The 13,758-nt window shown below is 37.6% G+C and overlaps 1 protein-coding gene across 6 annotated transcripts in view; it reads left to right on the plus strand.

Annotated features, from left to right (window-relative positions):
* LOC146000548 (MPN domain-containing protein-like) overlaps positions 1 to 12,413 on the plus strand; it is a 56,312-nt gene extending 43,899 nt beyond the window's left edge. For 3 of the 6 annotated variants that reach the window (XM_083138302.1, XM_083138297.1, XM_083138305.1), the window contains exons 7-11: positions 2,350 to 2,519; positions 3,630 to 3,878; positions 5,246 to 5,406; positions 6,745 to 6,837; positions 10,588 to 12,413. In XM_083138302.1, the coding sequence (XP_082994428.1) occupies positions 2,350 to 2,519; positions 3,630 to 3,878; positions 5,246 to 5,406; positions 6,745 to 6,837; positions 10,588 to 11,139 (1,225 nt within the window). In that variant the 3' untranslated portion in view covers positions 11,140 to 12,413. The remainder of the gene's footprint in view (positions 1 to 2,349; positions 2,520 to 3,629; positions 3,879 to 5,245; positions 5,407 to 6,744; positions 6,838 to 10,587) is intronic. The other 3 variants (XM_083138316.1, XM_083138310.1, XM_083138321.1) reach the window with 1 other exon arrangement.
* The last annotated feature ends 1,345 nt before the right edge of the window (positions 12,414 to 13,758 follow it).

Raw genomic sequence — 13,758 nt, forward strand, 5'->3', positions numbered from 1 at the left:
ATTCAATTTAAGGTGCGCAGTTTACATTCGCCATTTCACATACTCGGACTCAAAATATATCTACAAACAATAGTCACAAATGTTACAGGATATACTAATCTATGAAAAATTGTTAATTGTATGAGAATTCAAACTCAAATTTACCTAATCAACTTCAAAATATTTTGCAACAAACTTCCGTCTGTCAGTTAGATACTTCTGCAATGGACACTAACAAAGTAAACAGATTGAGAGAATTCTGTTTTATTTTCCACACAGCTTTCTTTTCCTTCCTTGATAAAAATAAAAGCCAAACTGTGACAAACTTGCCTCAGGGCATTTATAAAATGTATAAATTCAGTGAGATTTGGATTAATAAAAGTTGCAATTTTTCACATATCAAATCCAAAAAAGGAAAATTCTGGATATCAGATAATTTTCTATTCAGATATTCTGATATACAAGTATTGGGGCATAAAAGCATGCCCATGCTTAGGCCAGAACTCAAAAACAAGAACTGTGGTGGCAAGATTGAATGTCTTGCACTTAAGCTCACTCGGCCAACAAGTAAGCACATAGTTAACTAATAACTAGAGCTGAGAGGGGCCTCCCTGATGGCGCAGAGGTAGCGTCATCACCTTGCAATCAAGGGGTCCCGAGTTCGTACCTGTTGGAGGCACAAATGGTTCGGATCCCACTTTAAACTGTAGGTCCAGTCCTGATTAGCCTTCCTGTGCATAAAGTGGACTTAAAACACGAAATCGATCAATCAATCAAAACTAGAGCTGAGCCACTATTTGCCGATACCGATACTTCTATAATTACAGTACAAAATAACAAAGGCTACTTACCGAGTAATACTAACTCGTCACATCATTAGGCACATATTTAGAAATATATAATTTCTCTGATGCATATGCAGTATTGTTGTATGTAACCACAGACTAAGAAACGGAGGAAGGACAATGTTATTACCTATTTTGTTCTTTCTATCTTGACTAAAAAATATTGTTATTACATAAATAGTTAAAAGATGCTATAAAATCATAGATAAAACAGCAAATATTTATCATCTAACTTATGTGTAGTTAAGACCGCTAAAATTTGTATAAAAACAACTGTCCTGGCTAGGAAATTAATGTCAAAGAAGTAAACAATTGAATATTTATTGAATAATAAAAGGAATGATGGTACATCCATTAGATGGAAAGTAAAGTTCCTGATAAATATTTTATGTGCATTATTGTAACTAGTGTACATAAATCTTTAGAGGGGCCTCCCTGATGGTGTAGTGGTAATGCTGTCGCCTTGTGATCAATAGATTGCGGGTTTGATACTCAGTGGAGGCACAGAGTGGTTCGGGTCCCACTTTAAAATGTAGGTTCAGTCCCGATTAACTTATCTTCCTTAGTACTGTCATTCAATGCCGTATGTTCCCAATCTAATCCCCGCGGAAATAATTGATTGATTTGCTTTATTTTGCTTCGCTTTTTGTGCCACTTTTGTCTAATCGGCGAAGATGGGGATGAGTGATGTGTGATGAAATTGATGAATGGACACTCGCAAACATCTATGCCCAGGCTGGGATTCGAACCCTGGCATCGTAGCGTGATGTGCTAACCACTCCGCCACAGTGCCGGCTTTCGGCAAAAATAAATAACCCTCATTGGCCATTACCGGCCGTCACACGAATGATACAAGTGAAAAGGATAAGTATAAATTGCTGATTCCCCTTCCTGCTTGAACGTAGATAGAACGGAGTTAATTTCACAGTGACCTTCATCCCTCTTTTCCAAGAACTCCACAACTACCTGACACGGATTTGTGCGGCGGGGGGTTAAAATCATCCACCTATCTTACGACTACGATCTTCAAGCAAGAAATGACAATGAATGGTTTATTTCCCACAGCATTACATGCCTTCATGGCCACTTTGATGTTCAGCTTTCACTTACCCATGCCTTTCATCTTGCCATCTGCTTCCCAGGAGGGTAGGGTTCTAGGAAAATCTATGGAACTTCCTGTGCTGGTCTCCCAATCTGTCACAAGGAAGGGTGAACAAACTTTTAAAAAGGACAAATCTTGAGACAAGCTGTTGCCTTTGCCAGCTTTTCTAGCCACTGAAAATCTTTGGTATCGGCTCAGCCCTACTAATAACAAATGTACTATTTTTTTAAAAAAAAAAAAATGAAAATGCAATGCATGAATATAAGTATTTTGGATGTGAACAACATATTATTTGGTATAAAAATTCATTGCGGAAGTAAAGGTATGCAAGTTCACTAAAGTTTTAGCATTAAAGTTTACATTGATATTTATTTGTAATTGTCATATCTGTACATGGCTGTATGTGTAATAATTTCTTTACAGTGATGTTAATACACTTGTTGAAAGCACTCCATTTTCTGCTATGGGCAAGATACAGCCATTTATGGTGTCAATGGCTACAAATGCTGTGCTTGTGATGGATTTCCATTGCCACCTTACCACTTCAGAGGTTGTTGGATATTTAGCAGGTCACTGGGATGTGAATGCACACAGTGAGTATTCATTTCTGTGTTATGGTTAGGCTTTTCCACATTATTTTGTTGTATGGAACTTGTTTGTTTTACACAAATTCATTTTTTGCAGTATTACGCAGAGTATGTGGCCTCATGCGAAAAATGTTGGGAAGGTCCTATGATGATAATGAATTACTGGATAAAATCAGCATCTTGTATTATGAAAATGTTGTGAACTTGATCAAACCATTTGTTTTAAGTCTTTTGGAACATGCAGGCTAAAAGAGTCAGTTGCAGTATTTTGTTTATGGAAAGTTTGCTTGTAGTGGCCAATGAAGACCTGTTTCTGGTGGTTCTTCACATTACATTGCATTTTCCAAACTAGTGCAATTATGAACAAGTACACTGGAACCTCGATTTTATGTTTTCGGGGACCAAAATTAAAATGTTGGAGGTGGGAAAGCTGTGACCCTTATGGAGGCACTCAAATGTCAACCCCTCTTCCACATAGTACACCCTGGACTATCTTTTGCAGACGTAAGAAGGCTCTGGTTTCTGTACTCACAGCCAGTAAGTACACTCCTCTGCAGGGCTTGTGTGGTGTTCTGTTCATGTGTGTTTGTGATTGTCCTTTCACCTGTTTCATCTTCATGATTAGCCCCATTAGTGGCAAAAATGCAAAGTAAAATAAAACAAATCCAATTTAAATGCTGGAAAATGTAAAATCTAGGAAAATTTTATGACATTTTGTTCAATGGAACCATGAGGATTGAAGTAATAACACAAGAAAATGTAAAATCAGGAATGTAAAATAAAACAAGTGCCGAAAATGGCACACTTCGATACCTACATCCCTTGCATGTGAAGTATCTTACTGTGCATGCTTCCCTCAATCCCATCTTGACAATGCACCCCAAACTATCAGTATTCCACCATGCAACAGCTTGTCAGCATTAAAAATATTCGAGAGCTTTCATCCTTCAATCAACTATCAACCTCTGCATGAAGGTACACATATGCTGTTACTTGGGTTGAAGAGGTGGATTGTCAAGCCAGGATTGAGAATTTGAAGAAATTTGAATATACGGGGGATGCTTTATGTGAAATTCATGGTAGTCTGACTGAAATTGCTCAACTTTTCTTTTTCAGACTTGGCCATTACCCATGCATTCCCTTGTCGTTCTCGTCTAGGCGACAAAGAATTAGCTTCTTGTGTGGAAATGGACATTCAGAGAGCCATTGAGCAGCGCCGCCTTACTCTGGTTGGCTGGTATCACAGCCATCCGTTCACAGCTGCCACCCCCACCCTGAGGGACATCGATGCTCAGATGGATTACCAGATCAAAATGAAAGGCAACAGTGATGCCAGCTACACTCCTTGTGTTGGGGTCATTTGCTGTAAGTAATATTGTGTTTAGTGTTTGTGGGGGAGATTTTTCAGAATAAGAGGTTGAGATAACTCTAAAGTAGCTCTGAACTGATGGGCATTACCATGACTTCCACATATCCTCTGTTATATATAATCTTGCAGGGTTCCTACTTACCTGGGAATCATGGATAACTTTGAAAGGTCATGGAAAATTGAATGATTTTTGTACTACTGAAAAAATAAAATCAACTTCTTTTCTTGAACCAGTTTCTTGATGGTATAGTTTCTGTACATAAAAATGTTTTTATTTAGTCTTACCTATGTTAAAATCAGGACACAAGCATAAAATACCACACAGCAGGAAAATGAAAGGCTGCCAAAGTGCTATTGACGTTCCAGGGATATCTCATCCCCATTGCCAGAATTGTTTTCATGCTGTGTAGTATTTTGTGATTGCGCTGATTTAAAAACAAGTAAGACTGTGGCATGTGCATGAGGCATCTTCTCACATTTGAAGCAGTGCTTTTTTTAGTATACTTATGTTCATTTATTGACGTCTGGGCATGTGTCCAGTATAATCCTATGTAAGGTTGTGTGTTGTCTTGTGATTTGTCCATATATGTGCTGAGTGCCCCTTTACAGATTCAGCTTTCAACATGGGTAAGGAGATTTTAGTTCTGAGATACATGTGTTGATTTTATTTGCAGTAAGGGAGCTTGGCCCTGCATAATGTGGTCGTAAGTGCTGACACACCCACAATTTTAATTGCAATCAATCAACTTTTAACTTTATCCTCATGAATAACAAGTTAGGTTTATCATTTTCATTATTTTCATAACAGTATAATATCCAGGGTGAGCCTCAGCTACTGGACAGGTCAGAGGTGGCAAATAGTGAAACCCCCCAGATCGAGGTGGCAAGGCTATCAGGGTGTGGAGGATGTCCAGTGGCATGGACAATGGGCATACTCAGCAAATACCACAGATAGCCATCGACAACCGTGTGTCATGGCAAATAAACACCGCCATAAAAGTGTTTGTCCCCACTGCCTTGTGGGCCTGAAGGGATCTAGAAAGGCTAAGGGAGTTGGAACCCCAACAGAAAAACAAGGATGTATATGTAATAATTTAAGCTGCTGCACATACCTGTATAATAGTCTGAATTTTCAAACCAACCTCAGTTATTTGACAGGAAGGGAAATAAGTGATTTATTAAAAGGTTAAAATAAATGTAATGGAAGTTGTGACTTAATGCTACTGATGTTTCCTTCCTTACTTTACATGAACCTCTTACATTTAAAATGGCGGTTTGAAAATCAAAATAGATGCTGGCTAAGAAGTCTGACTGTTGTTCTCTTCTTTTATTGTTTTTTAATTGTGATTTTTTATAATTTCAGCTCCATACAATCAGGATTGTCCATCTCTTGAATCATCCATCATCAGCTACTGGGTTATGCCTCCACCAGAAAGCAAACCTCATGAATATGGAAAACCAATGCTTATGAACTACAGCGTTGTTCAAGATCAGTTTCTCTCCCAAGATTCACTCAATGAAATGGTAATTATACTTTTTGTAGTCATTTTATTGCTTCATATTTAGAAATCTCAATTTTTTTACTATTTTGGTTATTTTTGTAAATTTGACATTTTGAATTGTGTAATATTCCTCTGAATACACAAAAAAAAGTTCTTGAATATAAAATAATTTTGGCAAAAATATTCATAGCATGATCACAGCAACACTGCCATCCATTGAAGTGTTAGGAGATTGATAGATATGTCTCTATGAAATACAAAAAAGGTAATATATAACTCATACTATATGCATATTACCATGTATAGAGCAGAGACTTATACAATAAAAGAGAGAGACAAAAGTAAGATGGCAAACAGGGGAGATGAAGTAAAGGGTGCGGCAATGAATCAGGCAATTTTAAATACTCCACAGTTACGACAAAATAATGCATAATACATACAAAACACACATACATAAGACAAGATGAACTAATTTATTGCCTGATAAAGAAAATACATGTATAATCTTTACATTGTGATTTATTTGAAAATAACATTACTACGATGCCCTCCATTTCGTTCCAGACACACTATCAGTAAGGTAGGAATTTGAGCCACCTCTTCCCAGATTCTATTTTTGAGTTCATTGAGGGTGCGTGAGTGTTGGTTGGAAGACTTTTACTTTCAATTACCCCCAAAGAAAATAATCACACGCAGACAGATCCGGTAGTTTGGCACTCCAAGAAATATCTCCGCTGATGTTTTTGTAATATGCTTTTACAGTGAATGCATACTGTGCCCCGTTCTACGATTTCATCATAAATAAATGGTAAATCAGGCTTTGCAAGATGGCAGTAGTCATGTGTTACCTATGATGCAACAACTAGCTTTATCCAGTGTTGCAAAATCATCAGATTCATTGCCGCACCCTGTACTTAAGGATTATAGTAGGGAACACCAGAAGGGAAATAATAAAGAATGAGAGATTTGACAGAGTTTTGAGGTTCTGAAGTGGCAGGAAGTATATGAGGCCCAGATGAGATTGTTTGGACACATGAAGAGGATGGGAATAGGAAGGCTGCCAGAGAAAGTATACATTGCACAAGAAGGGGAGGAAGGCCGATATATTAGTGGAGAGAACAGATAGGGTAGAGTGTAACAAGAGAACAGGATCAGACACAATACAGACGAATCGAGCATAATTTCACACTGATTTATTGTTACCAATATGCCTTTTGTAGTTAATTGTCTCAAACTGAAATTTTGGGAGGTGGATCAGGCATTTAAGTTTGTGGAAAATCCTGGTGATTTATTATTTTATAATGTGTCTTCATCTGTAATTCATTTTCATTTTTGTTAATTTGATTATTGTTTATTACAGAAAAAGTGTGCAGAATTCTACAAGGGTGAGCGTGATTTTGTTAAGTTCCTTGATAAGTACAAAGGAGATGTAACCTACTTGGATAAGTTGAAGGTATGTAATTCATACTCTGATTTTCTTGCACTTAGCATTAAGGGGTTCTTAGCATAAAGAGGCCATAGTGTTATAGTGTGCAAGGCAAAAAAATGGGGAGCAACTATCCCCTAAATCGTCGCCACTGTTTAAGGCTGTCATTTTAATCGGAACGTGAAACTGGAACATTTTTTACCACTCGACTCCTCTGTTTCTATGCATTACCATTGTGTGCTGGAACCATCTCAGTATGTGTGTTTGTCCATTTCTTCTCATCAGGCATCAAAACATCTATGTACCAGAAGTGTTTTTACGAAGCTGCTACACATGCGCAGGATGGACAATGCACTCGACAGCGAGATTCAAACTGTGGGCTGCGAACTAGATACAGACAGTTCTTGAATATTTCTCTCTGATTCGAGCCTGAACACCACTAATGTGCCTTGTCCTCCCATGTTTGCAGCTCTTATAAAAGCCAAAACCCACCAAATTGTTCATATTCAGGCCTAAACAGCACAAGTGTTCAGAATTGTCTGTCACAGCTTACGCAGTCTTGCCATATATATCGGCATGAAACAAAGGAAGTATTTTCGAATACAGCTGGATCGCGAAACAATTAATGTACAGTGAAAAGCCTTCCGTTCCCAACACATCCAATGTTTTGTCTCCCAAAATGATCAAATGCTTACTCATTTATCTCCAGTGATGTGCCCAAGGGAGGGTTGGTGGGTCATAACCCCATTTGACCCAGTATTCCTTCCGAAAATCCTGGGAATGCCCCTCTTAATTGTCAGACACATTTTCTCAAGCCACCTGATCCCAACCTTGGATACTTGCTATTAATAATAACGGGTTATAGAACATTCTCAGTCTTGCCTCGATAATTATTTCTCTCCTTAAATTATCGTTACATTATTTTATTTCACACCACAAGAAACAAAAAACCTCATTTTATCTAGTGCAAACCAAAAACTTTTTCTGGGGGGGCTCGAGCCCCCTAAGCACCTCTTCCCCTTAGATATGTGCCTGGTTGATACCTCATGTAAATTTGAGCTGTATGCAGTCTGCCCTACAATTTTTATTGGACTTTAAGATTTTCATTCGACTCTTGTATAATACTTCAATGTAAAATCGAAGTTTCACTGTGTATTGATAAAAAAAAATAGCAACAGATGGCAGAAATGCACATCCAGGTAAGACTATTTGACAGTGTACTGGATCAGTAAAATTACGTATAAATTTACGGGCAATCTGATGGTAATATTCCTTATTGGACTAATACCAATAAATTAAAGCTTAATCTACCTGCAGAGCCAAGGTGGTCACAAGTGGTAGACTGACTGACTGTCACACAGGAGAACCAAGTTCGATGGATGAGTAATCCAAGGTTTTTCCAGTTTTGTCCCTGCATAAAGCAGCTTTGCGGTTCACTGAGCCTCAAATAAATGGGTAAGGGGGGGAGGTGGCCAGAGCTTGGTGCTCATCACATCACCTCCATAAACTGCCGAGATTGAGAAAGTATGGAGCAATAGCTATACATCCCCTTATATGTGCCTTCATGGCATGGTGCAATGTGCATGGAAAACTTTACCTTACCTTCACCTAGGGGTAGAAAAATGTAGGGTGCCTAGTTGCCATGGCATCTGAAAATATGCACCTGACACCTGAATTTTCAAATCCAGGTTGTTGTTTTTTTTAATAATTCAAGTTCACTTGTGGTGGAACTTTAATTACCTTTTTTTAAATAATAAGTACAGGGTATGTTTTTTCATGTGAGTGTGTTTTCTGTATCATGTGTATCATTAAATGATAATAATAAACATAGTCATTTTAAATTTTTGCACTGTTGCTACCTAAATTTTGAAATCTGAAGCAATATGGTAGGAGTTGGCCATATATTACAGTCCCTACCAAAAGTTTAACACCACCAACTTTTTTCATATAAATGAATCCTGACCGAAAGTTTTTGGTACAAATATGGAGTGATTGGATGGAAGTAATATACTGTGCGAGGCATATATTGCCGAAAAAATATTGGTATACGTCTTGTAGTTCTTGAGATACTCAAGTAGAAAATGAAATTTCTTAACTGAAAAATCCAGCATTTTGAAGTACAGATGAATGTGTATACACGTAACGGACGTTGTTATGACAGTACTGAATTTTTTACAGTATTGTAGAACATGAACGAAGTTTTTGCCGCAAAACAAAAAATCCCCAAAAAATTTCTCGTTTTATATTTTTTTTCTAAAATTCGCAAAATAAAAAAAAATACAGCGAAAACTGAGAGGTCTTCAGATAACAATATATTCCTCAGCGAATTCGCTGGAGTGAATAAATTTTATCAGTCATTAGTTGAAATGTGTGTCAATAGATGGTGCAGAAAGACATATCTCGAGTAGCAGCATTGTGCAAGTCCAAACATGTTTTCGTTACGCTTGATAATAAATAGGCTGTTTGAATCGCAATCTACGTGATAATGGGGAAAAAATCTGTGCCCGTGGCCATGAAATGGCAAATAATTGGTATAAAGAAATTGCAGTCGCATTGAATGTGAGTAAAACCTGCGTGGCGAACACAATAAACAAATTCAAGCAGCAAGGTACAGTGGTTGATAAACCATGCTGCGGCCACCCCAGGGTAACGCCTGTACACGAGGACCGGATTATCCTGAGACTTGCCACATGTCAGCAGCAACAATGGCTTGGATTCAAGTGAGGGAAATCCCATTGTTGCCTTGGCCAGCACAAAGTCCGGACCTGAATCCTATAGAAAACCTATGGAATACCATTGGTCTTCATGTAGCCAGATGCCAGCCAAGGAATGTCCAGGAACTTCGTGAACAGATCTCCGAAGTATAGAATGAGATTACACCCCACGAATGCCAGAAATTTGTCTGCAAATGTGTGCAAATGTGCTTGAAACTTAAAGGTGGGCCTATTGACTATTAAAATTTCACACTTCATTCATCTAATTTCAGGAGAAATGTTTGTTTCCAAGTATATTTTCAAAGTTCAGATTTAATGATTTTACAAATTGTACCTTTAGTTGCATCTATTACTTATAAGTGCATTAATATGCCTGTACACTTTCTTGATCTTGATGTACCTTTCAATAACATTACATAATAATTCCAATTTTGTATTAAAGTGTTTATTTCATTAAAAGCACTCGCATATGTACTTTTTCTGTTTGTCTGAAAAACACATGACAAGGTGGTCTTAAACTTTTGGTAGGGACTGTAGAATGTATTGCACAGTTATTTATACTGTTACCAGCTGATCCTTCTTTAGGAAGGTCACTCTAGCACAAGAATTATTTACTTTTAATCCAAGTTTGTATTAATTAATAAATTAAATATTTTAAGGTTACATTTCAAAATGTGTAGTAAACTGACCTCCATGGTAGAATGGTTAACACAGTGTGATACAATGCTAGGGATCCCATGTTCGAATCCCAGCTTAGGCATGGATGTTCTTTGTGATTGTCTCTTCATAAATTTCATCATATCATTACTCATCCTCATTGTCGCAATTAGCCAAAAGTGGCGAAAAAGTAACTCAAAACAACAAAAATGAAATTAAAATATGCAGCTTTATATTAGTTGGAATCATGGAATTCTTAGCCTGTATTTGCCATGAAAGAAAAATAATAAGCTGGTGCCTAAATTATTTATAGTTTTGTCTACCACTGCCTTTACCTTTAATCTACCTGAACCCTTCTTTTTAATTTTTTCTTAGATTATAACATGCTCTAAATTTTGTATTCTAGAGAACACTGACATCAAAGTTTCCAAGAGACCAGAGCGATGGAATTCTCTGGGCATTCATTCGAGATCTAGTATGTTCGCTTGGATTTGATGGGAAGTCAGATTTTGACGATACTACCGCCAGTTCTGATAGGAACAGTGTTGTGAATGATTTTGTAAAATTCGGAACCAGCATCAGTGATGCTACATGCACTGGGGATGACACACGGATGACATCTGCATGGGAGGGCGAACAGGCTTCCACGAAAAGTACCAAACCTGAAATCAGCATCAGCATCATTACTGATTCAACTCCCAAGTCCTCGGATCCTCTTCCAGCCTTGAGCAAGAAGCCAGTGGACAAGAAACCCTCCAGCGAAGGAATGTTCGTTTCACCTTTAGGTCTAAACTTTGACCAGGTTAGCATATTCAAGTTGAATGGTAATCCTGCACCAAGCACATCAAAGTTTACAGGAATATCGCCTGATATTTCAGTCACCAAGGACATTGTGCCTGAAATATCTGTTACGACTGAATCCCAGGATAAACCAAAAACTACTGAATCTTCGACGTAATCTATGATCCGTTAGTATTTTGGATTAACTCAGGGTACTTAAGGGATTTGTGAATGTGTGAAGTACTGACTGAATGAAATACAGTGGAATTTTGTCCATTGTTCAACATATACTGTTGAGTGACTGATATAATTTAATATGAATGATTGCAAGATATAACAAGGAGCAGGTCAGGAGGTGTAATTTAATATTACATTGCTTACACCTCGTGCCAACATTGTTCAAATGTTACGTACTCTTTTGTGTAGATAACACTTCTGGCACTTGTTTCATTGTTTGTTTGTCTGATACGACATCACTAGTTATCATCAGACGATTTGAGCAAGTTTACATTGCATATTTATGCACATGTAATAAAAATTGTGATTACATGCTATTGAAATCACCTGATTATGAAAATACTTTGGATATTCTGAAGCAAAAAACAATGAAAAAATGTTTCGGAGGTGTTGTCCGTACATAAAGATGAAATTTGTGCAAATGAGTAGATTCATCTGAAAGAACTTTGCTATTTTGATGAACACTGATGAACACACAATAAGGAATTGAAACATAAATGTTTCATACAATGTCTTGTCAACATTGGGAAGATATGATAAGTTAAGCAGCAGTGTACATATCTACGGTTACGCATGAGAATTTTACAAATCTAATCCAGAGTTCGATTTCCAATATGTCAGTGGTGGCATGGACATCGGCTTCTGCTTGCTGCTGGTTTGTGCTGAGCTCTTTGGCCCCTTGTTTCCAGCTTTTGTTATCTCCTAATATTCTCACGATTCTTGTAAAGATTCTCACGACATATATAGCAAATCTAGTGAATAGCATAATTACACATGCCACAGTTCAATCTTCAATACAGCACAGCACAATCCTGTAGCAAGCTGAAATTCATCTCCACAAGGGCAGAGGCATATTGGAAATTGAGAATTTTACTCGGTTTGTCTGATAGTTCTGTTATGCTTTTGTTTCGTAAGCATGATGACAGTATTGTATCTAGTGGGAAAAGAAGTGTGTGTAGTTTCATTCCATGAATAAAATTGTTTTTAGCTTTCGTATAAAGTGTCCAAGTTTCTACTTGTTTTTTGTTAATTCCAAGAAACTGACTGAAGTGCTAAATGTTCCAGTGCTAAAGGTTGATACATACCCTGTGTTGTGAAATATGGAGTGATTCAGAAGTTGTAAAACCTCAACATGTGGATTCTGATGTCTTGTGATTTTTGTTGTGTGGATGTGTGTATCTTGAAAAGAAAGCTTTTTTTAATAAAAGGGGCATAAAGCTGATTTAGCTGTATCACCTTATCAGTGACAGTTACAAATTAGTAAAAAAAAAGTCTGCTCATGTTAGTTGGTTCCTAAGTGACGAATGCAAGTATACCACAAGAGGAAGTTTGAATTTACAAAATTTAACTTAAAAATAGGTCTTAGACAGGTATATTCCTAGAATCAGTTCCAGTCATTGTTCAAAGGTTGACTTTGCGTATTTGTGTACAGTGCAAGGAAAAGGTGGGGGTAATATGCTAATGTGCATAAGGGGACAGTAAGTACATGTATCTACGAGTTCTGGAAAATGGATATCTCAATAGTAGGTCAGTCAAACTGAAAATTTTGTCATGGGTGAAGATGAGCAAATGTACACAAATTGAGTCTGCGAAATCAGGAGCATTTCTCTTCTTCAGTTGAAACGTCCCCTGTTCCATTTCTCCTTTTACGTGTTTGGGCCAGAGCTTGTAGGAGAAATATGGCTATAGCCAAATATTCAGCCGTTATGTCTATTAGGATTTGTTCCTGGGGACAGACTTCTATTGTTTGGAGTATTTTGGAATTATGCTCTGGCTCACCCTCCTTTGTCTCGAGGGTTATATCATATGGAAACCTCACTGACTTCCTGTGTAGACTTGGTCAGTGTTCTGCAACCGGTGTACCATGCTATTCTGCAAACTACTATAGGCCTCCACCAGGCCTACTTGATTACAATGCAATGATGTTACCACTATGCCACTGGCAAGGCTACTTTTACCTGTTGAAACATATTGAATGTAAATGATTTACTCCCAATTATAGTATTTTTTATGTTTATCCGATTTCTTGTTTTGTCTTGATTTCAATAAGATGCCACTTGTCTGTTACATCCAACCAACTCACAATACCAGTCCCCATGCTTGTTCCCATGGCGGAGTGGTTAGCACATCGTGCTATGATGCCAGGGGTCCCGGGTTCGAATGCCAGCCTTGGCATGGATGTTTGTGAGTGTCCATTCATCATATCTTCACTCATCCCCATCTTTGAAAATTAGCCAAAGGCACAAAAAGCAAAGTAAAATGAAGCAAATGAATCAATTGATCAGTGCTTGCTTAACACCAAGTACTTTTTACTGCATAGAAATACTAGCAAGTCTAACAAACAGAAAGAAAAAGAAAAACATATGTGACCTCAGCAATTTGCACAGACCATTCAATGATGACTTCCACTTCTCGACCAGAGTTCTGAGTACGTGCCTCCCCCCCCCCCCCTTCCCTATTCGTTCTGTGTTCTAAAGTAGTAGAAAACTGTGGTTGCAAGTCATAGTTGTTTATTTTCTGTTCTAATTTTTCAAAATGAAGAATTTCCATTTAAGGAGCA

This window comes from Lepisma saccharinum, chromosome 1 (assembly GCF_977018435.1).
Source record: "Lepisma saccharinum chromosome 1, izLepSacc3.1, whole genome shotgun sequence".
Lineage (NCBI taxonomy): Eukaryota > Metazoa > Arthropoda > Insecta > Zygentoma > Lepismatidae > Lepisma > Lepisma saccharinum.